The 23,920-nt window shown below is 56.2% G+C and overlaps 3 protein-coding genes across 3 annotated transcripts; 1 reads left to right on the top strand and 2 right to left on the bottom strand.

Annotated features, from left to right (window-relative positions):
• Window positions 1-316: 316 nt before the first annotated feature.
• BESB_023010 (putative vacuolar ATP synthase subunit 54kD) lies at window positions 317-5,861 on the bottom strand (the record flags this gene model as incomplete). Its single annotated transcript, XM_029361003.1, has 11 exons — window positions 317-461; window positions 766-925; window positions 1,301-1,466; window positions 1,861-1,947; window positions 2,349-2,511; window positions 2,773-2,818; window positions 3,336-3,472; window positions 3,931-4,072; window positions 4,423-4,522; window positions 4,939-5,079; window positions 5,706-5,861. 11 exons carry the CDS (start codon window positions 5,859-5,861, stop codon window positions 317-319), a joined length of 1,443 nt encoding a protein of 480 aa, XP_029215818.1.
• Window positions 5,862-8,587: 2,726 nt separating this feature from the next.
• BESB_023000 (putative DNA ligase 1) lies at window positions 8,588-15,360 on the top strand (the record flags this gene model as incomplete). Its single annotated transcript, XM_029361002.1, has 11 exons — window positions 8,588-8,640; window positions 9,060-9,466; window positions 10,025-10,126; window positions 10,458-10,935; window positions 11,336-11,601; window positions 11,969-12,237; window positions 12,529-13,375; window positions 13,659-13,813; window positions 14,207-14,392; window positions 14,682-14,789; window positions 15,151-15,360. The coding sequence occupies 11 exons, from the start codon at window positions 8,588-8,590 to the stop codon at window positions 15,358-15,360; spliced, it is 3,081 nt and encodes a 1,026-aa protein (XP_029215817.1).
• A 1,770-nt stretch (window positions 15,361-17,130) lies between these two features.
• BESB_022990 (uncharacterized protein) lies at window positions 17,131-23,341 on the bottom strand (the record flags this gene model as incomplete). Its single annotated transcript, XM_029361001.1, has 6 exons — window positions 17,131-20,346; window positions 20,742-20,884; window positions 21,606-21,669; window positions 22,011-22,121; window positions 22,645-22,699; window positions 23,187-23,341. 6 exons carry the CDS (start codon window positions 23,339-23,341, stop codon window positions 17,131-17,133), a joined length of 3,744 nt encoding a protein of 1,247 aa, XP_029215816.1.
• Window positions 23,342-23,920: the final 579 nt, after the last annotated feature.

The following is a 23,920-nucleotide window of genomic DNA, read 5'->3' as shown; positions in this document are numbered from 1 at the left end:
CCAGCAAATATAAATATATATATATATATGTATACAAGCGTGTGTAGAAGGCAAATCGAAGACCTCACGAGGATGCGGACGTGCACCTCTATTTGTACTCTGAGCGATGAACACACAGCCTGGAAAAACGCGCCCTCGCGATGCCTTCGCGGAATCCTGAGCGCGCGCAGGACTCCACCAAAGAGAGGAAACGTCCCGTGCCCTTTCCTGTCTCCGCCTTGACGTCTTCTCCTCAAAACGCTTCTCTTCATCTTCTTCCTCGCGTCAGTGTCGCCGCCGCTGACTCCGATCGTTCTGGATTCACTTTTTTCCCGACTTATTTCTTCGGTTGCTCCGCGACGTCTTGCCAGTTGTTCAACATGAGCTTCTGCACGCAGAGCAGCGCCTCTCCGGCGACTTCGCGATCCTTATGGCTGATGAACAGCATCACCCGATCCTTCACCTTCAGCTGCTGGCAAACCCTGAAAAGATCAAAGAGAAACACCGCCAAGGCACCTCTTCGTGAGTGTTGCAAACTCGCGAAAACAAGAAAAAAAAACGGCAGAAAGAGTGGCGGTCTGCAGGCAGACCGAAACTCACGCATGCGAGATTCGTCTCGCGCGCAGGCCTGAAACGCCCATCCCGCACAAGCGTGTCATCGGCACAGGCACAAAAGCTGCTCGCTTCGTCACGTGTCGCGTTCGAATCTGCTTCTTTGAGGCAACCTCGCTTCAGTGTCTGTGCAGGCAGGCAAGCCGCCTCCCCGCGCATTTCTGTTAGTTTTACTTTTTTCCAGCCGGATGAAGCCTCGCGAACTCGCCCAGGTCGTAGCACGCGACGGCGAGCGTTGTCTTGTCCTCCGAGGTGTCCAGAAGCTTCACAAGTTTCTTGATTGCCTTGAACTCGTCGTTCTCGAAGGCCATCACGTTCTCTCGCCAAAACTTCTCTGCAAACACGCGCCAGCACCGACCGCAGGGCGGCGGGCCCTGTATTGTAAGCTTCAGTACACTCACGTCGTAGTCGCGTAATAAATCTATTCCTGCTTGACACGTTCTTTTTATCAGTGAGTTATCCGACGCCACGCGACACACGATTCACCTTCCACAGCTAGAATACATCGGCGGCCGCGAGGACCCCAGAAGAGGAGCGAAGCAACGCCGCGCTGAAGTCGGGTCTATTCTTCTACAAACACGAATACGTAGGTGCGTCCATCGACGCTTGGAAGAGCCAGCCCGTCACACGAACACAGGCACCATGTCCGCTGTGTAGGTGGAGAATCGAGGGCGCGAGGTAGCGTAAGCCGCAGAGGCGAAGAGCGTACCTGAGTGCAGCACCGACCACGTGAGTTTGCCCTTTTCAAGTTCGTTGCAGTATCGGTCAAAGTTGTTGAACTGTCGAATTTTCTGCTCCAAGTGCGACGTCGCGACGCGGATGTCGTCGTACATGTCTGCGTCTCTCCATTTCTCAAACTCAAGGAGCGCCAAAACCTGAAAAGAAGAAAAACAGACAGAGCCAGTCACGGGAAAAACTACAGAAAGCGTTGGTATCACGAAGATCTTCTAAAAATGCAAAAATAATTCCATATCTACAATTCCAGGAAAGAAAAGGCAATATTTTAGCAATAAAGCACGCCCAGTTAGAAGTTTTTCACCGTGTAAATTTCCTGAAGAATCTATATTTTTTAGTATAATAACATTGTTCAGGAGTTTCTTCGCGTGGGAAACACAGAAAAAACATCGCGGACACACAGCGGGCCAGACGAACAGAGAGCGACGCTCTCTCTTTGTGAAGCCAAGCGTCAGGAGAGCCGAGGTGGCAGCCCCTGAAGCACGACGCGAGAAAATGCGGCGAGGGCGCACGGCTCTTCTCCTCGCTCCTCACCTGAGCGACGTTCTGCTCGATGATGGTCTCCACAGACGAGTCGCACTTGAGGAGGTTGTTCAGAACGCCGAGGCCAACGCGAATGACCTGCAACGTTGGAAAAAAAACAAAGAAAGGATGCTTCTCGTCGCAGCCGCGCACCCCCGGATCAACCTCTGCCGGCAAGAGAGGAACGCGCATGAAACGGGAACGGGGTGTACACCGGTTCAAGCACAGCCGCATTTGCGAACACTCTAAAAAAAAATATATATAGATGTATATTTATATGGCTTTACTGGCAAAGCGGACGGCGCAGACACGCTGAGGATCGGGGGATGACGATGAATTTGATTTTTTTCTGCGATTTCTCCTACGGCTACAGTCAGGCCTTCCCCGAGCCTGAGATGAGACCGCGCAACGCTGCAGTTCCCTCTCCACCAAAAAAAGGCGGCATCACACCCACGAATCGCTGCAGGCAGACATCGCGCGTGCGCGTGCGAGACGTTTACTTTTTCGACTCTGGATTCCTTCAAGACGACGCAAACCGCAAGCACGATGCCTTTGTCGTTGAGCAGCGGAAGGAATGCGTCGTGGAAGGTGAGAAGCCAAGTACAGAACATCGCTTTGTACAGCACGCTCGCCGGAAGAGACAGCGACAGGTTGCGAAGGATCCTGAGGAAAGAAAACCAAAAACGATGAACCAGAGCTGACCCCGGAAGCGAAGAGAGATATTTTGAGCGAAAAAAAAGGCGAGGGCCCCCCCCGATGTCCACGCAGACACGCCTCCCAGCGAGGTGCCGTGACCGGAGAAAATCCCCCCCAAAAACGCAACAATTTGTGTGAGAAACGAAGGACGCGAGTGCGAGGATGCATCGCTAAGACCCGGAAAAGCTAGAGAAAAATGCCGGAAAAAAATTAAAAACAAAAGCTTACAACTCTGGGAAGCCGCGGCAGTGCCAAATCATCGGGCGGTAGCGATCTGGAAAACACACAGACCATGGACAAAACAAAACAGACCCTTTTTTTCGGTCTTCTTATCCTTCAGAAAAAGTCTCTCTGACCTCTCGGCGCTCAACGAAAAAAACTGAACAGCAGCGCGCGGTTATGTCGCTTGAGCCCTTGAATCGATCAACACACGCGTCGATATCTCTCTATTCGAATTTGCCTCTCTCGCGCAGCCTCCTTACTAATATTCCTTACTGCATCTACCTCTTCACGTACGAACATGTTCCCATATGTGAACCTGGAAGTCTACGCGTGGCTCACAAATGCAAGCAAACATACATAGGACCGTCGCTCTGGATGCCGCGTCTCTCTCCGTCTATTTGCACCCATTTCTGACGAGTCTTTTACTCATTCTTAGAAACAAGCAGATGCATCGATACGTATATAGGCGCGCGCCTGCGGACTCATGCACATGCAGACGCACGCGCCTCGCGATTCGCTGTGGGCGCTCTTCTGCATTTTTGGCCTCCAGCGCAGCCGATGCCTCTCACCGATTTTGAGGAGGTTCACAAACGCGTCGAGTCGCCCGCCCTCACTGAGGAGGAACTTATTCGCCGCACGCCCATGAAGCAAGCCTTGAATCAAATACTGCAGTTGGTCATCTGAGAAGGTGCCCGTGCGAGCGCGGCTGCGGATGCAAACAGAAACAGAAAAACATGCCATCAACTGCGGAAAAAGAAGAAAAAAAATCGCGCTGCAAAAGACAGAAGACGTTCGTCAAGCACGCGACCACAAGGGACGAAAAAAAAAAAAACTGAAAAAAAAAAAACGCGACGAGGCAGAGCAGAAGGGACAAGTCAGCGACCGCCCCGAAAGACGACATCACGACGCCACGGCTCTTGTGTCTGCTTCGTTGTGCATGCGCAGCACAAAGAGAGGAAACAGACGCTAAACCCTAAACTCTCCGCATGATTTCTTCCGTCCCTTTTCGCGCTGACACCTGTTTACTGAATGCGACACCGAGACACGGCTGCGCTTCTCTTTAAAATCTGTCCCCTCCTCGCCGCGCGTCTGAAAGACATGAAATTCATTCTAAACCCTAAACTCCTTTCAAGCTGAGCTTCTCGCTTTGCCTTGCGTCCTCACCACATGAGTCCAGAAAGAAGAAACGCAGCTCTGTCGGCCGTGTACGATTCGAGATTCGGCGTCTCCAGGAGCTGGCGGAAGGCCTCAAAAACTTCGCTCTCCTTCACAGCGGCGCACAGCGCCTCATACTTGCTCGTGTCGTCTGAAGGCAAAAAAACAATTGTCCCCCCGAAGCTGGGTGGGGAGGACGCTGCGGGAAGAACGAAAGCGCCGACCTCGAGCGGACGGAGGGCCGTTAATCGAAAAAGATGAAGACGTTTTACCCAGACGAAACAAAACAAAGAAAAGGACGGCATAGGACCACGGCGCACGCGAAAAGGCAGCCCTCTAGGAGAGGCTTCACAAACAGGACCGATGCACAGACTCGAAGAACTGCTTCAAACGCTTTCACCCGGAAAAAATCGAAATGCACCAACACAGCCTCCAGGCACAGAGGCGTGCGAGCTTCCCACGCGTTTCCGGAATTTTGGAGATAAAAAAAAACTTTCCTACCTCGAACGATTTCGCAGAGGATCGTGAGGACATACTGCACAGGGCGCAGATCTCCCTCGAGGCGAACCAAGCCAATCAGCGCACGAACGAGATCAGGATCCTGAGAAAAAAATCAAAGTAAATTACAAGCGTTGATTCTGCTCAAACTGAAACCCCGCTGCCGCTGATCGGATTCCACAGACGCATACGAAGCAAAAGACACAAAAAAAGAACTTGCCGCAAGTAATGCCGCAGCACACTATTTCACATGCATACATATATACACGCCTGTGTGTTTGTCTGTGTAAAGAAAAATCTCCAGGGTGAGCACCGCGGAGAGCTCCACTGATCTGCATGAAAGACTTTGTGAACAAGAATCAGTTCTCATCGAAGATTAGATGCACGTGTGCGACAGCCGCGTCTCCGCCGTCGCGCAGAGGAGGAAGCAGAGAGAGAAAAACACACTTGCGCCTGAAAAGCGAGGAGAGAGACTCAACTGCGGGCAAGAAGCGAGTGGAGAGAGAAGCCGAGGCTCACAGCTGCGAACATCTCCGCGAAGTCGTCGAGGCAGAGAGGATTGATCTTCGTGAGTACTGCGGAAAGCCCCGCGGGGAGGAAGCCGGCCTTCTCCAGGATCTTCCAGTCAGGCGGGTTGGCGAGGACGGCGTCTTGCTTCACCTGTAAAGGTGGAAATGCAAAAATCGAAAACATGCCACAGAATAAGCGAAAAACCGAACGAACGTGCATCCGCTGGACTGACGCAAGAATCGCGCGCGCATGCGCGACCCGACCGAGGAGTTCTCCCTGCACCAAAAGGCCCACAGCTGCTCGCCAGAATAGGCAAATCGCGAACGAAGGAGTCCCCTCGCTGAAATACCAACACCTCTAAAAGCCGCGCCTGAGCTTCCACTCATCTGCCTTCAACCTCCACTGTGAATGCTGCTCCAAGAATCGAGTTGTGTTTCTCTCTGGGCTTCTGTTCGCTCTATTCCCAATTCCCTCCTCTTCCCCTTCTCTTCGTCTGACCGCAGCCACTGCGCGTCCCTCCTCTTTGCCGCATCTCCGCTCTCTGTTCCCTCGTAAGGGTTCGTTCGCTGCTGCCCGCTCAAAGCCGAGGTGGCATCCGCCTCAGCTGCGCCGACAGCCAGGAATTTACGCGTCTGTGGCAGCGTGTGCCGCCCGTTTTCCATCGCCTTCCGCCTTTTGCTTTCTGTCTCCCGGCGCCTCTCTCGACGCTCGCTGCACAGTCGAGCCTCGCTCAGCACTAGAAAAAAAGTATCCGTTTGTCTGGCAAGCCGGCGTACCTGCGAGCTCCCCTCTGCGTTGGCGAGTCTATTTAGGAGGCGGACTTGCTCATTCTGGTCGACTTGGTCCGAGTAGTTTGCGGCTGCATGCGCGCCAGCGTGTTTTCCCGCCTCGGCGCCAGCAGGCGTCTGCAGAGTGCTCCCCTTCGTCTCCATTTTCAGCATTTCGGCGAAGCAAAACCTACGAGGCCGCGCGCGGACACGGAGGGGAAAGGACTGGCGCAGCACAGCGAGAGGGAGTAGAGCAATGAGAGAGCGAAGTCGCACAGGCAGCAGAGCGGCGCAGCCACGCGCAGGGCGAAGAAACGAAACTCGAAGCTGAGGACTTGCGAAACGCAAGATGAGAAGAAGACAGTGAAAGAGGAACGAGTAGACGGACTGGCATTCGCGAAAAAACCGAGAAAGGGAACACAAACGCCGCCTAGAGGGGACAGAAACTCGCGGCGACTCTTGGCATAGCCCAGAAGGAGCCCAGGGCGAAAGATACAAAAAGGAAAAGAGAGAAACGAACGACGCAGCCGACGGAGAAATCGTCTCAAGCCGCAGGGCCGGAGAGCGCAATAGCTAAAAAAAAAGACAAACAGAGAAGGGAGGCACAGCAGAAACGACACACGGATGGGTTGGTTGCCCTGCGCCAGCAAAACGCGACTTTCTCGGGGAAACAGGGCGAACTACGCGGATACGAGCAAACACATGCAGACAAAGTGAGTGTGAAGATTACGATACAAGAGCATGCTTCCGAGAAGGACTTCTTCTCTCTTTCTTTTCCAGCACATTGAAAAACTCTTCTTCAGGACGACGCCTTCGCCTCCGCGCCTCGCACTCGCAGACTTTGCAGCCTTGACCTCGGTTCCCTGCACTTTCGCAGGGCTCGAAAGAAAAAAAAGCGCGCACACGGCGTTCTCTCTGTTTATTGTAGGATTTTAGGTCGCAAATTTGACCTGATTGGAGACAGAGCGAAAAGCAAGCTACCTGCTCCGCTCCGCGCGCGAAGCAGAACTCGTTTTCTTTCTTCTCTCGGCGCCGAGAGAGAAAACAGAGGAAGGGGGCGCTCGAGCCTCTGCTGCAAGCGCACAGACGCAACACAAAAGATGATGGAAAGATAAAAAGCGACGCAAAAATTGGAGGAAAAATCCAGAAAATGCCGCCGAAAACTCGCGCGGAAGGCGCGCCCTGCAGCTGGCGACTGCCAGCTGCGTGCGGCATATACAAGAAGAGAGAAAAATCGAAAAATGAAGAAAGATCCGTTTCCGAGTGTCTCCGCTGGACCTGAGGTCTCCTTTTTTCTTCTCGCTTGTTCTTCTAAAGCAACAATGCCTTCAGCCTCGCTCTCCAACGTCTGTCGTTTTTCTGTTTTGCATTCTTGAGTCTACCTTCCTGAACCTGAGTGTTGACGCCGTTCTCGTTTTCTCTCCCCCGAGCGTCTCCGCTGCGATCCTCGCCTTGGCTTTCAGCTGTCGCGTGGAGGCGCCGGCGAGCTCGCGGCTTTCCAGACACGGCGCAATTTTTTATATTTTTCTTCATGCATGCAGCTCCGTGTAACGTCAATTCCGAGGTTTTTAGGGCGAGTAGCTGCGGAAAAAAATTCTAAAAATTGCTGCCGCTTGCATGCGCCGCGAAATGCCGGCTGAGGATAGCTCCAGAGGCAAGCCCGACACACGCGCAGGCCGCGCCGCAAGGCAGAGACACGCTGGCGAATGCTCGAGGGTTTAGGCAACAAAATCGCTGCAGGCAAACCGCGAAGCGGATAGAAGAGATGAGAGGCGAGTGAAACTCAAGAAACAAAGACCTCTGCAATCGGTGCGAGGCCCTGCTCGACCCGTCTCGGTTTTTCCCTCCGCAAGCACACGGCAGCAGTGCGCCGACTCCGAATGCGCCTGTGTCTCTGTTCTCTCGCGACTCTCGCGTTTTCTGATCCCCTTTGTCTTTGTTTCTTCCTCGCCGTCTGTTCCCTCTCTCGTCTTCGGCGCGAGAGAAAAGCTCGTGCGCCAGAGCCGGAGGAGACAGCTGCAGGGTGCCCTCCCTGTGCATCTGTGCCTTGTGAGAGTTTCACACGCACGCAAGCGATTTCTCTCGAAGAGGATAGCAGTTTTCGTTGCCTGTGGAGGATCCCTTGTCTGGTGAGAGGAATGCTGATGAGTTTGCCAGCCTCTTCCTTCGCTCCTCTCTGCGATCGTCTGCTCTCTTCTCTCTTCAGCTGTTCCCGCCCTGACTCCTCCAGACATATCAGACTGAATAAAGGGTTCATTTCGTGCTCTTCTTCTCCTGATTTCTCGCGTGTTCTCTCGGCGCCCGGCCCCTTCCTCCGCTCGTTGTTTTTACTCAGTTTTTCCCCGTATGTGCGAATCTTGGGCTTTGCGTCCGCCAGCATCCTCCAGATCTTCGTGATTCCGGCCTGGTTCTGCCTCGTTCTTTTTTGTTTGTTTCGTTTCTCTTCATCGTGCGGAAGGCGCCAGCGCCTCGCAAAGGACTCCGTTGCTTTACGTCGGTTTTTGAGTTGGTGCTGTCTTCTACCGTTCCTCTGCATCTTGCAGTCTGCGGGTTTTTCCGCCTTCACTCTGGAGCTGCCCGATCGCCCTCTTCCTTCTGCGCCTGCTCCCTCAGCGGCGACTCCGCGCGATCCACAGATAGCCTTTGCGTTCTCGCATGCAAGCGCGTTATTCGGCAAGAAAGACGCACCTTCTTTCACGGCCTCCCCTGCGCAAGCCTTGTTCCTCAGCAGAGAGCGCGGTCGCCACGCAGCTCTCGCCTTCTGTCCGCTGGCGTCGGCTCCCGCGTCGTTCTCTTCGCTCTCTTCTTCTTCATCGATTTCGCTCTGCAGCTGCAGGCGGCGACCGTCTCCACTCCTCTACGTCTCTTGGCCCCGCGCCTCTGAGGACTTCATGAAGCTGTCGGGGGGCGGCTCAGGCCACGCGATGAAGCAAACGTCGATCCTGTAGGTTCTCGCGTCTTCTTTGCCTTCCTCCCTTTACGGGAGTGTCTTTCGCAGTCAGGTTCCTCAGGATCGTTCATGGCTTTCGCTTTCGCTGTCTCTGCTAACGCAGGGCGACGCTTCCCACAGCCTCCCTGTTGAGCGTCTTGCCGCGGCGCTCTTCTCTGGATTCTCTGGATCTTCCTTCTTCTCTCTCCCCCCAGAGTTCAGGCTTGACACTAGCTACGTTTCAAAACTAACTTACTAATACCGGGGGAGCGTTTCTTGCCTCGCGGCTTGCACATGCAGCCGCGAGCACCCGACCCACAACCGCCCGTCTTCTCTGCCTCCTGTTGCTAAGTTTCTTCCTGCTCTCATGGTTTGCTGCTCGCTTTCGTCCCCGCGCACTTCACGTTCTGAGTTTTGTCGTCCTCTGCGTGTAGGAGCTTCCTCGGAAAGGGCGGCGCGGCTGCGCCGGCACCTTCGCCCGCTCTGCAAGCGGCGCCGAAGCAGCCCGAGGCAGGGACAGCCTCTCCGCAGCTAGACCCCGCCGAAGTCTCCTGCAAGAAGCGTCTGCTCGCCGCGCCCGCGTCGGCAGACGTGCAGAGAAAGCGCGAGAAGAAGAGCCCGCTGACCGCGGAAGACGAAAAGACCGAAACGAGCCGAGAAGACGCGACCCGCGCGGCGACAGACGCCGCGGAGCCGGCGGACGCATGCACCGAGGAGAAGAGCGGCAACGCAGAGGCGCCAGGCAAAGCTGAAAGCGAGGCAAATGGAGAGGCCCAAACAGAGTCGGCTGCGAAAGCCGCTGCGCCACGAGGCGGCAGGCTGAGGAAACCGGCCGGCGACGGTGAGACGGTCAACCAGCCAGCAGAACAAAGCGAAAAAAGGGAGAAATTTGGAGTGATGCATAGAAACCCTGCTCGTAGAGTGGCGCGCCTGCGTCGCAGGAAATGTCATGCTCGCAGTGTTGGCGATGGGCGCCCCTCGCTGAGCGAGCAGGGCTCCGGGGACATTCTGTCTGTTTGAGATCGTCATATTTTTCCGGATGCATCTCTGCGGGTCTGCGTGACGCAGGAGTGCGTAGGTTTCAGCCTCTCCGAATCCACGGTTGATGAGCCGTTATCTCCAGAGGCAGGCGAACTCCGCATCCACCCCGCCGCGTATTGGCGTTTCCTCTTTTGTCGGGGTTCCTCAGCGTTTGAGTTTTTCTGACCGCGCCAAGAATGACGCCCGCACCGCACCTGATTCACGTAGATGTACACTGGCAGTCATGCACGTGTTTTCAATATATCTTCTTATTTATTATTTACATTCGCGTTCTCGTGTCTGGCCATTTCCGCACGAGTGCGTTTCTCTTGGCAGCGGCGGCGAGTCTTTCGCCGTGTGCCGTTTTTGTTTCCTGCAGACGGCGAGGAGGACAGCATCAGCGAAGCGGAGAGCGAGCACGAGTCGATTGAGTCCGACGCCTCAGAGCCGTCTTCACAGGAGGGAGGAAACGTCGCGAAAGGTAAGCAGCAGACACTTCAGCGGCGCGTTAGAAGCACTGGGACGCCTTTTGCCCGCGCGTTTTGCCGTGTTGGTCTTTGTCTTCTTCGCTTCCCTTTTGTCGCATGTGGTCTCGCAGGCGTCTCCCCGGCCTCGAGTCTGAGCGCCTTGTGCCCTTTCTGGCTTTTCCGCAGCGCATCCTTGGTTTGCTTTTCATCCCTGTGCTGGCTCGCTTTTCTTCTGCCCCGTGCTTCAGTCGCCTCGCGCGCGGCTCGGTGTCTTTTCTCTCTTTACTTTCTTTACTTTTTTTATTGTCTCACTGCGGTTGAGGGCTTCATGTCGGTGTGTTGCAGTCGCTGCGTCGTCCGCCGAAGGCCGCAGGGCGCTGGAGATGCTGCAGAAGAAGAAACGTTCACCGAGTGCGGGCGGGAAGGCGCGCGCGGAGACGCTCGTCTCCGACAGCGAAGGCGAGGGCTCGTCGTCGGCTTCTGAGGAGTCGGATGCAGAGGCGGAGACTCGAAAGCGCTCAAAGCGCCCAGGCGCTTCGGTGCTGGACTTGCTTTGCAAGGAGGGGCGGACGGCGAAGCTGCGGCCTTCGCCGAGTGAGGAGGCTGCGCCGAGCGAGAAGAAGACAGGCACCCGAAAGAAGAAATCTGACGAGGACGAACAACTCAAAACTGGAACGCTGTTCGCGACGCGCGCCCTCGGCAAAGAGCCCTCCGCCGACCTCGCCTCCCCTCTTTTTGCCCCCTTTCAAGTCCCACTCGAGTCCATCACCGCGAAACCCGAGGCAAACGCGAAAAAAGCTCAAGACGACACCCCTGCGATTCTGTGAGAAACCGGAAGCAGCGCATATCCACGCCGTCCACATGCCAAATACATGCATATATATATATGCGTTTTCTGGCACACACGTGCAAATGCGTAGGTGCGGGGATATCTACGAATATACATACAGATGCCTAAACACAAATTTTTTATAAATACACCAGTTCGCGCATATATATATATATATATAAGTAGGTGGGTAGATAGGTAGTTGCGGTGCCGTGTAGATCGTGTCCGGCTGTTGCCTGCAATGAACCCGTGTGCACGCAAACACAATTGTGCCTGTCTTCCGCCTTCAACCCGTCTGTCACAGTTCACTGCAGACGTGCCCTCAGCTGTCAACGCGCGAGGCGTCTCGCGGGTCGCGCGGCGTGCGCACTGTGTGTTTCGGTTGTCTTCGCAGCTTCGAGGTTCTGGTGGGAGCCTTCGATAAGATTGAACAGATGAAGGCGAGCGGGACAGGCAGCAGCAAGAAGCAGACGGTGATCCTGACCAACGCGTTTCGTCTGTTGCTCTTCTACGCGCCGAAGCTCCTCCACAAGGCGATCTACATCTGCCTCAACAAAGTCGCACCGGACTACTTGGGACAGGAGGTCGGCGTCGGCGAGTCGCTCATTCTCAAGGCGATGGCGGAGACTTACGGCCGCACCGAGGCACATCTCAAGAAAGGTGAAGCAAAGACACAGAAACGCCACCGAGTGCAGAGGATGCTTTTAAGCCTTCGGACAGAGCGTCAGGCAACGCTGAGGCTCGCGAGTTAAGCGAGCGAAGCGACGAACGGCGTTCCAGGAGTCAGCAAGAAGGCGGACGCGCCTTGAAAGTGCTTTTCTGCATCAGACTCCCCGCCTCACTCTCGCCGGCGCGGGCTGTGTGTTGTGCTGGCTTTTCGCTGTCTCGCCCTGTCCAGTGTTTATCTTTTCAAGAGCCATAGAGCTCGCGTCTCCGGGAGGGGCGTGGCTCTCTGCGTCGGCGCGCGCGTCCGGGCTCGTTGTTTCTGTTTTTTGAGCGCACCTTGAGTCTTTGCGTGTGCCTGCAGAGCTTCAGCACACGGAGGACCTGGGTCGCATCGCCGAGCAGAGCTCCTGCAAAACGCGCACGCTCTTTTCGCCGCCGCGTTTGACGATCGACGGCGTCTTCACGCAGCTCAAGGCGATCAGTCTGTGCGCCGGGAAGGACAGTCAGCTGCATAAGAGACACCTCCTCAAGCGGCTTCTGGTCGGCGCGAAGGGCGCCGAGCCCAAGTACATCATTCGCTTTCTGCAGCAACGCATGCGCACAGGCGCGTCCACCGCCACGGTTTACCAGGTAAGGTCATCCGCTCCACATTCTCACGTAGACATACATGCACACAGATACATATATCTTTATGTTTTGGTTTATATATGCATGTATGAGTGTAGGGACGTGGGCGACCCGGGGGGGAGTCTCTGCAAGCCTGGGCCTCTCTTTGCAGCCTAGACATATTCATATATATAGTATATATCTGTATATATATATTTTCTATGTGTGTTTGCGCGAACTCTTGGCGGGTCAGGTCTTCTGTTCGCGTGGCGTTGCGCGCAGAGGACGTTTTTGCGTCTCGCTTTTTCTGTGCAGGCGCTGGCGTTCGCGTCTTTCCTGACGCACAACGCGCGAGACGGGCGCGCTGCTGTCGCGGACACGCGCCGCGCGGAGGGAGAGGCTGCGGCGGCGATGAGTGCCGTCGAGTTGGAGGAGCATCTGTCGCGGACGGAGCAGAGCGTGCGCCGAGCGCTGTGCGAGGTGCCGAATGTGGAAGTAGTTGTCTCGCATCTGCTGGCGGGCGCGACGGCGGACACTTTGGGGTCGCTCTGCGTGGTTACGCCGGGGGTTCCCCTGCAACCCATGCTCGCGCGGCCGACGCGCGGCTTCGCAGAAGTCGCGGAGCGCCTCAAGGATACCGCCTTCACCTGCGAGTTCAAGTACGACGGCGAGCGCGTGCAAATCCACCTGATGGGCGAGGCAGCGGCGGCGGCGACCGCCCCCCCGGCCGCGGCGCCGGGGCGCGTTTCGCCGGCGCGCGTGCGACTGTTCAGCCGGAACCTCGAGGAGATCACGCAGAAGTACCCCGACATCATCGAGATGATTCTCGGCGCGTTCAAGCCGGCGACGCGCGAGTGCATCTTGGATGCGGAGGTGGTCGCCTTCGACGTGGAGAAGGGCGCGATTCTGCCCTTTCAGACGCTCACGCGGCGGAAGCGGAAGGACGTCAGCAAAGACGGCATCCAGGTTCGCGTCGCGCTCTTTCTCTTCGACTGCATGCGCCTCAACGGCGAGTGCCTCCTGGGACAGACGCTCGAGGCCCGCCGCGCGAAGCTCCGTGAGGCAGTCGACCTCCACGCGTCGCCTCTGGTGCAGCAGGCGACCTACAAAGACCTCGACAGCAGCCAGGACTTTGAAGACTTCCTCAACGAGGCGATCGAAGGTGAGCAGGCGAGAGAGACGGAGGAAGGAGCGGAAGGCGCCTGCGCTGCCGCGGAGATGGCAGCCGATCGAGGCGCGATGCCCCGCAGAGGGGCGCTAGTTGGCACGGCGCGAAGGAGGCCGGCGAGGAGAGTCACCCGAAGCGACTGTGTGTGGGCGGAGGGCACCACAGGCGGGAGACGACGCTGCTTTGTGGTGCGGCGCCCGTCCTTTTTCTTCCGCAGCCGGTTTCTGGTCTGTTTGCTGCCTCAGCGCGATTGCAGTTGCGTGTATGTGGAGCGCAGGAAACTGCGAAGGGCTGATGGTGAAGACTCTGAGAGACAACGCGACCTACGAGCCTTCGAAGCGCTCGCTGAACTGGCTGAAAGTGAAAAAAGACTACGTCGAAGGCATGACTGACTCCGTCGATCTCGTCCCCATCGGTGCCTTCTACGGCAAGGTTCGTTCAACACAAAACACGTTACACGCAGGCTGTCTGAGACGCGGTCCCGCGCTCGTCGCACACTGTCTACTTCCACATACATACCTACATACATACATATGTACATACTAATAAATATATATCTGCGAGTGAGGGGGATATGGGCGTCTTCCCTGCTGAAGTGGTATTTGTACATTTATCTGGGATGCCTGACGGGCGCGCTTTGAGTCATTCGCTCTTGTTTCCATGGGTCCGGGTGGGGCTGTGCGAGGCCTCTTTGTTGACCTTCCACTTGCCGCGCACGTATTTGCTTGAGCATGTTTTTGACAGTTGAAGATTGTGATGTCCGTGAGAGCACGAATTGCCTGCATGTGCGTGTCCCTCGGGGATTTTTGGCTTCGTTTCGTCCAGGGGAAGCGCAGCGGGACTTTTGGCACGTACCTGCTCGCGGTGTTTAATCCGAAAGACGAAACCTTCCAAACGGTCTGCAAGGCTGCCACAGGCTTCACCGAGGAGGCCCTGCAGAATCAACACAAAACGCTCAGCGACCACATCATCTCCCACAAAAAGCCCTACTACGACGTCACGTCAAAGATGGTGAGAATTCCGCTAGAGACGCACGCGCACCTCCCTGTAAATCCAAGAGCCGTTTTTCCTTCAGTTTTCAGTGCCTGTCGGTCTGTTCATATATACATATGTATAAATATATATATATATATATATTCTAACGTATATCTTTCGCTCTCTATCGCTATCGCTCGCTCTCTCCTTCCGCGTGGTGGACAGCTGACGACACTTCGTAGATCGCAGTGTCTTCATCGATTGTGGTTTACATCTCGAGCCACGAGCGGTGCGAGAATGCCGCGCATTCGTTTCGTGTTTTTAGGAGGCGGACGTCTGGTTCGAGGCGTGTCAGGTCTGGGAATGTCGCGCAGCGGATCTCTCGATTTCGCCTGTACATACAGCGGGCATGGGCGAAGCCGCCTCGGACAAGGTGGGTTGTAACCGCCTTCTCGGCGTTTTCGAGACAAGCAACTGAGTGATTTCACGCCAGGCCTTGCGCGTTTCGTGGCGGCCGCCCGCGGCGCGTTGCACTGAGGGCGGAAAAGTGGAAAATTGCGTCGATATGCGAACGGGAGATTCGCAGGGAGCTGTGTTAGCAGCGTGCAGTCTAGTCACATCTTGCTTGTAGAAGTTGAGTTTAAATATGTTTATATGTTTTTCAAGGTACGTATCACGGACGTATCCGTGCACTGCGAAACGCTGGTCTGTTTCCCGCACTATCTACCTAGAAAGGCGCGGAGTAAGAAGCTGGTTTCAACGGTGAAGGTCCCGATTTTATGCATTTTTCGCAGGGCATCGGCCTTCGGTTTCCGCGTTTCTTGCGCGTGCGGGACGACAAGAACCCCGAGCAAGCGACGACTTCTACGCAGATCATCGACATGTACCTGAACCAGTTCCGTCAAAACAAGACAGGAAATGCCAAGCCAAAACCTGAACGTGTGGAAGACGAAGAGGAGAGCGACGAGGAAATGGAGAAAAAAGAGGAAGATGAGGAATCGTGAAAGAGCAGACCGAGGCGGAGAAGATACACCACCGATGGAACGCACACGCACACAGCGAATGATCACTTACAACTATATACATATATATATATATATATATATATATATATATATATATATATATATATATATATATATATATATATATATATATATATATATATATGCACATGCATCTGTACCTCCCGTTAGCCTATATCTGTATAGCGTGTTTGTATGCGCAGCACCCGAAGGAAACGGCTGTTTTTTGGCAGATGGCAGAGTGTCGCGGGAGCGGAGATAACGCGCAGAAACGCAGACAAAATGCATAATCCAGCAGAATGTGTTGTGTACAGACAACGATTTCCGTTCGTTTTTGTGGCCTCGCCTGAGACGGAAAGGCGACCTCGAGGTTTTGTGTTTCATTTCATCAAGATTTTGTCAAGATCTTGCCCGACCAGATCAGTGGTATTGTCGTGTCCGAACTTCGTTCCCGCGTGTAGTTTGTTTTTTATTTCGGGACGACGCCGCTGCGAGAGACCGCCGCAAACGGCCGCAGCTACCAGCCCCCCAGCGCACCCCCGAGGCCAACGCCTCTCTGGTACATCGGTTGAGGTTCAGTTCTGAAGTCCTTCAGAACGCCGCCGCCAGCGTCGCGTGCGCCCAGTCTGCTGCTCAGAGTCAACAGGTGCTAACCTACACATGCATACGAGAATCGCTGCACGCGCGACCTACTTGGCGAACCAGCACCACACCGTACGCAATAGAGAATGCTGGGTTTCATGGTGATGGGCTTGCGGTTAAATGCGGCAGGCATGCGAACTAAATGTGAGAGGCGCTATGTTCAGCTCCTGCCGCAGTTGGCGCACCGCGCTTTCCTCACGGTACCGCGGCGTTGTCAGCGTTGTAGGTCCATCTGGCAACGCGTTCGCATCCTGACAAAGTTATCGGCTCTCGGTGTGTAGCCTACCGGATGCAGATCGAGCCATTCTGTGCAGAACGCAGACAACCGTATGCGTGACTCCCCCTCGCATTCGCCGAATGCCTCTTTCCAGGTCTATCATGCAAACTTCTCTACCAATGGCCATGCACGGCGATGCACCCAAGGCATGCGTCTGAACTTGGAAAACCCCGGCGAAAATAGAACCGGTTTCAACGAAGCATCTAAGTAAAAACGCTTCAACTCATGAACACGTCAAAACGCGTCCCGGTACGAGCACTGACGAACGGAATTGCCGATCTGTTAGGTACAGATGTGCTAGTCCCCACGTGGGTCTTCTTCTAGCGCGTCCGACCGCATGTCAGAGCTGCTCTGAGATCTAGGGCAGCGTCGGCCTTTCCTTGAAACCGCCATGACACAGCTCTCGAAAAACAATCACTTCCGTTCGCCACGCGAGGTCCAGATTCGCGGCGCAAAAACAATTCCCGAAAGAGGCGCACATGCCCTCTGATGTATCCGCGCAGTCTCGCGTGTCACAGCAGCCCGAGCAGGTGGCGCTGCCTGCCTCTGCATGCCTTTCTTTGTCTTTCTCTCCAGTTGTCCGAGGAATTCCACCCTATTCAGATGTGCGAATGACAAGCTAATTTCCTCGTGACGACGATTCTGCGACTTTCCGTCATCGTTCTGCTCTGCCGCACCCACGCTTGTTTTCTCCCTCTCTCGCGCCTTGCCTATCAGTGCGTCCTTCTTGCTGCTGTCGTTCTTCGAAGGGTCTCCGTCTTCGGCGCCTCTTCGCAGGCGCGCAGAAGACTGCTCATCCCCCGCTCCTGCCGCAACCTCGATCAAAATGCCTAATCACAATCTCTCTCTCCGTCTTGTCTATCGCTGTGTGACGCAGCCTCCGCGCCGGGCGGCTGTCGCGGCGGCACGGACACGGGAGCGACTCGCGGACGCTTCGTGCCGATAGAAGGCTCGGTTCGAACATCGTCTGCCCCGGCGGCAGATCGCTTTGAGCCTCTCGATAGGCAAACTTCTACTCGCTCGCCCAGTGCAACGCGATCGCTCTCGCCCTGATTGCCTCCCTGACACCCCTCACTGTCTTCCCCGCCTTCGTCATCTTGTTCGCCTTGTTCGTCTTCTTCGTGTTGTTCACCGCTGTCTCCGTCGCCTTCACCCGCAGCTCGCTTCTCTTCTTCGTCTTCGTCGCCGTCTTGGGGGACTGGATGCGGATCGCCGTCGCCACCGCTGCCGTCGCAAGGGAGCGCCGCGCTGTGGCGGATACGAATAGTGGCTGCGCTGAGCGCGGCGGAGTCCAGCAGGCCGCTGAGGCACGCGCTTCTCCAGGCAGCAGCCTGAGTCACGTGGAAGCTGCGCAGGAGACTCAGGACCGCGAGGCGCTCAGACGCGTCGCCCGCGGACACGTCGCGTTCCGCGGAGGCGTTGGGGCAGCCATGAGCGGCTGACGAAGCCAGAAAAAGGGAGGCGCGACTCAGGGAGAAGGGCGAGCAGCACGACGAAGCTGCGAGAGACACTGAAGGCGCTCCGTGCGACCAAGAGCCAGCAGAGAAGAAGGCAGATGGAGCGGAAGCTGAATCGGCGGCAAGCGACGCAGAGACCGAGGCAGCTGTCAGCGAGGTGCTCGCAGACGCCGGAGCTTCACACGATGGCAAGCCGCTCCCTGCTGCGACTTCCGGATGCGGAGGAACAGGGTAGCTTCCGTGGTACGAAGACGAGAGAGAGGAAACGCCCACGTTCTCAGTCGCTGGACGAATGACCTGAGACGCGCCCGGGGCTGCGAGAATGTCGCGCAGGCTCCGTCCCTCGAAAGAGCCTTCTTCTACCGACCGTGTCGGAAGTCCTCCGCGTCGTGGGGTCGTCCCAAGAATCACCACGTCGTCGTCAACGTTTGCGCCGGCCTCGCACGGCGACGAGGGCCGCATTGCCTCCTCAGGATCAACCCAAAGGCGCTGACGGCTCATCGCCGAATCCCCCCCGGAACCGCTGCATCGCGGCTCCACCGTCCCGCCTATCTCGAATGCTGATTCCTGCGTGGCATTGGCGCTGGCGACGCACACGTCTTCACCACCCTCTGGCTTCCCAGAAGGGCGTCCGTCCCCGCAGAGAAAAGCGAACGATGAGCCAGATAGAAAATTCGAAAAAAAACGGACAGGATCGGGAGACGAAGTGGCATCAACTGGCGCACGAGGGTACACAGAGACCGAAGAAGGCAAAGCCCCACCCGCAGACGAAACCGCCACAGACGACAATAATTGAACTGCCGACTGAGGAAATGCAGGCACTGAAGGGTGGACAGCCGCCACGCGTGAAGAAAGCGCGGAAGGCTGCGTATTCGAAGACGGGGGAGGGATGATAGGTCCTCGCGCCAGTTGGCTGTCACTTCTCGAAACATAACCGTTTCCCGTCTGTGAATGCGTACGCGGAAACAACCTGTTCTGAACCGTATCCTCCGCGCCCGGGCGCCCCTCGCGTCGTTGCGCATGGGTCGCGAGGCATTCCGCGCTTATACACGCGAGGCGCGCGTCTCCTATCATAGAGTTCACCAAGCGAGCATCGCCTCGCAAGGCAGGCGCCGAAACGCCGCCTGCCGTGATAACTCCAGTCTGATTTCCGAGTGGCCATGCCGCCACAGAGCCGCGCGATTCACCCGCCTCCGCGCCGCTCGCTGCGAAGTCCGTGTCACGCGGGTATCTGCGAAACTCACCTTGGCTCGCGCAGGCAAGTCTTTGGCTCGGAAGCCGCGGGTCTGCACCCAAAGCGAATAGCGACCGCGCGGCTCCCGCCTTGCCGCCGCCCCCAGAGCCCACTCCACTTCGGCTGGAAGAGCATGCGTCTCTCGAGGTTTGTGCAAACGGTGCGCGTGCGAGAGCCTCCAGGAATCCTGACTCGTGGGCGCGACCGCTCCAGACACCCCTGTCGTCGATCAAGTTCGACGATACTTCACGTCTAGAGACTCCAGCAGCAGGCGGCCACTCGCCCCCTGGGACGGCCGCACGTGCCGGCGTCGCACCCGCGGGTGGCTTCGCTTGCGAAAAAGCCTCGCGAGGTTGAGTGCAGCGGTAACATCCTGCACCGATATCGGCGCCCACTGTGCCACCGAGCGACGAGAGAAAATCCGAAGAGCTGAGACTTGTGTGGGGGAGGTCCGTACCTGACCCGCCCCCTCGCGGCGGCGCCCGACCTCCTGCAGCGCCCGCTGACTCCCAGGGCGCTCGCCTGCCTTCCGGGCGCCGCCCACACAACAGCGCCGAGAGCTGCAACCTTCGCTTGGATGGCGAAGGAGCAAAACCGCAGTCTTCGGCGAGATTTCCACACGGCCAGTGCCGGCTAGTAGGCAAGGGGATACTGAATTCATCGCGCGGGCGCCGACACGGAGACAGCGAGTTCTTCTGTTTCCTGACTTGCCAGGGCTGCCCTTGGCCGTGCAAGTCCTCCGCGAGTTCAGCGCTTCCTGTGACTTCTCGACAGGCATCTTCGCCTTCGACGCCTCGGCGGGGCGAAGCAAGGCGCTCCGTCTCGCTGCGGCGGCACGTCTCTAGGCGAACGCCACCGAGGACCGGCGGCATATGCTTGGAGTCGAATCCTGTAGCGGAAACGGAGGTGCTTATGCAGTCGCTCCCGACCGCTAAGGGGAGCCTAGAGCCCGGCGTGGCAAGGGGCCCTCCGCCACCGCCCGCGGGTGTCTCCGCGCCCGCATCCGGCGAGCTCAGACAGGTAGGGGACGTGGAGACATCCGACGCGGGAGACCCTGACGGCGGAGCGAAGTAGGACGACGGCGACGAAGAAGGCAGAGCCAACAAGGGACGAGACGGCAAAGGAGGGTGCGGAGACGGCGGGGCAAGGAGTGACTCCGCTGAAGATGGAGAAGGAAGAGATGCGCGCGGGGGAGCGGAAGACGGAATCGCGGCATGGGAAATGTGTACGGAAGAAGGAGAAGCAAAGGAAGTGGAAGGCGATGAAGTCACGGACGCGCTTCCGAATGGGGAACCAGCTTTATCGGTGTCATCGGTGTTTGCGTGCCCGTGAAGCGAATAGCCTAACGCGGGGTCCTGAAAATTGAAAACCGAAGAGCAGAGGCAACAGCAGGTCCTTCCGCTCACGACGCAAGAGCAGCTCACCAATGAATTCCCTACGCGATACATGAGTGTGCGACGTGCTCAAAATCCACACGTGTGTGTACATATGCGCATATATATATATACATACATAAGTAGTAATATATGCATGGATGTACCTGCAAGCCAGTTCACCGACAGACAGATAGGCATATACAGACAGGCAGAGACACATGCTGCTAGAGGGGCATCTGCGCTAATTCCCGTAACCATGCACACAAATACACATATACACGTATATCTGAAGAGTTTGGTGAAAGCATGCGAGGAGTCAGAAAAGGGATCGCAGCTAGCGTGCGATCGACGCGGGGGAGGATGAAGAGACGTACGAAGTTGCGGTCCGCGAGGAGCTCCGGGAAGAGACGGAGAAACGCTGGATTGCGTTTGTTCGCTGCGAACGAAGAGAGCGCCAACCGGCGTCGCTCACTAGGTAAACATCCCATCGTCCCATACGCGACCGGCTCCTCAGAGTCTGCCACACACAAAAAGGCAAGAAAGCAGAGGACAGCACGTGGCATGCGCGTTTTGTGCAGGGCGAGCGTCCCCCGTCAAGCCTCAACAACACGCGAGGATGTTCACGTTTGCAGTGCTTCGCTCTGCTGCGGTAGAGAGGTGCGGAATGCCTCTCCCATAAACAAGTGGGTACATCATCAATTATCTGGTAGGTACGCCAGCTGGTGGTGCACTTCTTTGGATGCGTAACCCGCTGCCTCGCCACCCGCAGCCTTTGTAGCGCGTGACTGACGGCGAAACGCTGTTTCGAGGTGAACTGAAAAATACCCGCCCGCGGCCACACACGTCCAAACATAGTCAGCGCCGGCGGCTCTTGTCCAGATGCGTTGCGCAGTGGAGGCAGAGATTCGAGCCTCGTCTGGCTGGGGGGAGTTGTGGTCGGTGCAAGACATCAAGGAAAAGGAGAGTCCACGCAGACCGACAGAAAGGGAGAGTGGCGACTACTCGGGGAGGCGGGCACAGCTGGCCATGATCACCAACGCACAGAAATAGGGAAGAAGTGCGTACAAATGCGTGCGACAAGGAAGAATCCCGTCGCGCGGTCCACGTAAGAACACAATGAAGGCGTTTACAGAAAGTGCAGACGCTGACATAACGCGTCGGCGCATTTTTCGGGCGTTTCCTCCAGAGAAAACGCATGTGGTCGGCGAGAAATTCGGCTTTCCAATGCACGCCCTCACCTAGCATGAAGCTCAAGAGGCCGGTCAAAATTGTTTCCACGCGCCACGCGGGATTCCAGGACTCCTGCAGAGAAAACAGTTTTCATTCGATGAGGCACAGCGCCACTCTACAAATATCGCTCCAGAACCTGCACCGCGACCGGCGCCACATCCACTCTTACTCCCCCTCTGCGAATTGTACACGAAGTTCCCCAGCTCTCCTCGTACGCCTTTACCTCTCAGGTGCACTCGCCAAAAATCTACGTACGCAAATGTATGCGTGTTCACCATGTTGAGAGCTCCACTAGGCGCACGTCGAATGCGCACGGCCACGGAAAGACCCCACCAAAAGCAAATAAAAAGCCATAAGCGGACTCATGGCACCAGTGAGCGGCGAATCGACGCGCCAGGGGCGAAAGCTCTTACGGGATGGAAGTCGCTAATGGAAAGACAAAGTCGCCGATTTGGCACGAAGCGCCCGTTCGGCGTCATCATGTAGATCGCTGGTGGTGCGTAGGGGTAGGATGAAGGAAAGACCTGCAGAAAACCAGTTTAGGGCACGAAAGCGCGTGCAGCTGTCATCGAGCACAAAGGCGTTTGATTAGACAGCACGGACGAACACGGAAGGCGTACATGCATGGGGATGCCCTGACACACATTTACATACCAAAATCTTTGTGACATAGTACAGGGAGAGGCGCGTACCGCGTGACGTATCTGGTATACGTGCATGACTAGTGTCATTTGACAAAAATGGCTGTCAGACCCGGTGCCTTCCTACGCAGTGCGTATATCGATATCCCCCCATCTGTATTCTTGTATATCCCTATCGATGCATACTTGCCTCCGAGGGCCGCGCACCGGCTAGAAGACAGCGAGAGCCAGGACACGTTTGAACAAATTCTCCGTCTTGCAAAGCGGGAGCCACCGAACGCAGATCAGCATATCTGAATCGCTCTCGCATGCGTGCTCTACTCGCTTCGGTACGCGCTATTTGATCGTCCACTACGTAGTCCCTCTGCGCGCGGCACGCGAAGGGATGTAGAGAAAAGAGCCTCACCAGCTTCCCATGGTAGAGTCCACCTCGGTATGGCGTGTCCTCTGGCAGATCGTGACTGAAGCGCCCCAGAATCGAAGAAGACAAACAAGACGAGATCGGATATCATTCCTTGCAGGAAACTCCATGGAACACACTACCGACACATCGAAACCCCGACGAGAGGAAGGCCCTTTTGGAGAAGGCACGATGACACAAAAGGAGAGACGAATCATACAAACAGGAAGAATTGACACGTACTGCGCAGCAGTAGAAAACATGCAAAGGAACGCCAGACGGGACCAAGACGAGAGAGGTTACGCGGGGAATGAAACACGTCACTCGGCGCCACGCGACAAGCGACAGGAAGGCCAGGGAAGCACGCATATGATCCAACGCGCAGGAAACCGGGTACACAGAAGAGAGCAAAATGGTTCGCTCGGTGTCTGAGACGAAAAATAAACACTATCGACACCCGCGCATACACAGCCGAAAACATCCGAAAGCCAGACATGGAGACATGTGTGTAAGTGCAAATGCAAAACAGCGTGTCGCGCCAGACTCACAGGACATAGTGCCACGTGAGGATGTCATTCTCGTCGGGTTTGACAAGAATAAAGGGGATCTGGTCACGCTGTATTGCTCGGTATTCCCGCATCAGCCTTCCCGCAGCTCCCCCAGAAAGGGGCGACGCGGATGCGGGGGCCACGGCTGTACTCATGATGTCGGTCTTCTTTGTTTCCTTTCAATGCGTAAAGCATCCCTAGAGAATTAAATGCGCGGTGTCGGTTCGTCTGTGCGTTCCATTCGTTGTACACTCTCCTGTGACCGCGAGGGGCGTCCTCCGGTAAGCAGAGGGCACGTACACGGGCAGACGAGACACTCACAGACAACGACAGTCCTGGGTATTTCCTTGAGTCGCCAAGAGCGGGAACGTGAGATTCTGCTCAGCGGGTGATGCAGCGAGAGAGATGCTGTAGTAGAACACGATACAAACTGACAGTAGTAGCCGTGTCCGTCCGTGTGGCTCGCCCCCCTTCGGAAAACAGATGGGGGACTCGACGTGAACTAAGGAAGGCAACACTCCAAAACAACGAGAGCACACTGATGGTGGCAGCGTCCGATAAAAACATGTGCTCCACCAAGAAACAAAGATACCGCCACGAAGATATGGTTTTTTATACGCAGCCCGAGCGGCCCTACTTCTCTGGACAAGTTGTTCGCCAATAGCCCACATTACTCGAGAGTGACGTGCGAGATTGAGCTAATCCCAGTAAAAAGATGCGGGAGACGAACGCTC

Source organism: Besnoitia besnoiti, chromosome XII, assembly GCF_002563875.1.
Source record: "Besnoitia besnoiti strain Bb-Ger1 chromosome XII, whole genome shotgun sequence".
Taxonomy (NCBI): Eukaryota; Apicomplexa; class Conoidasida; order Eucoccidiorida; family Sarcocystidae; genus Besnoitia; species Besnoitia besnoiti.
Note: the sequence above shows the minus strand (reverse complement) of the source record. Positions and strands in the feature narration are given on the sequence as shown.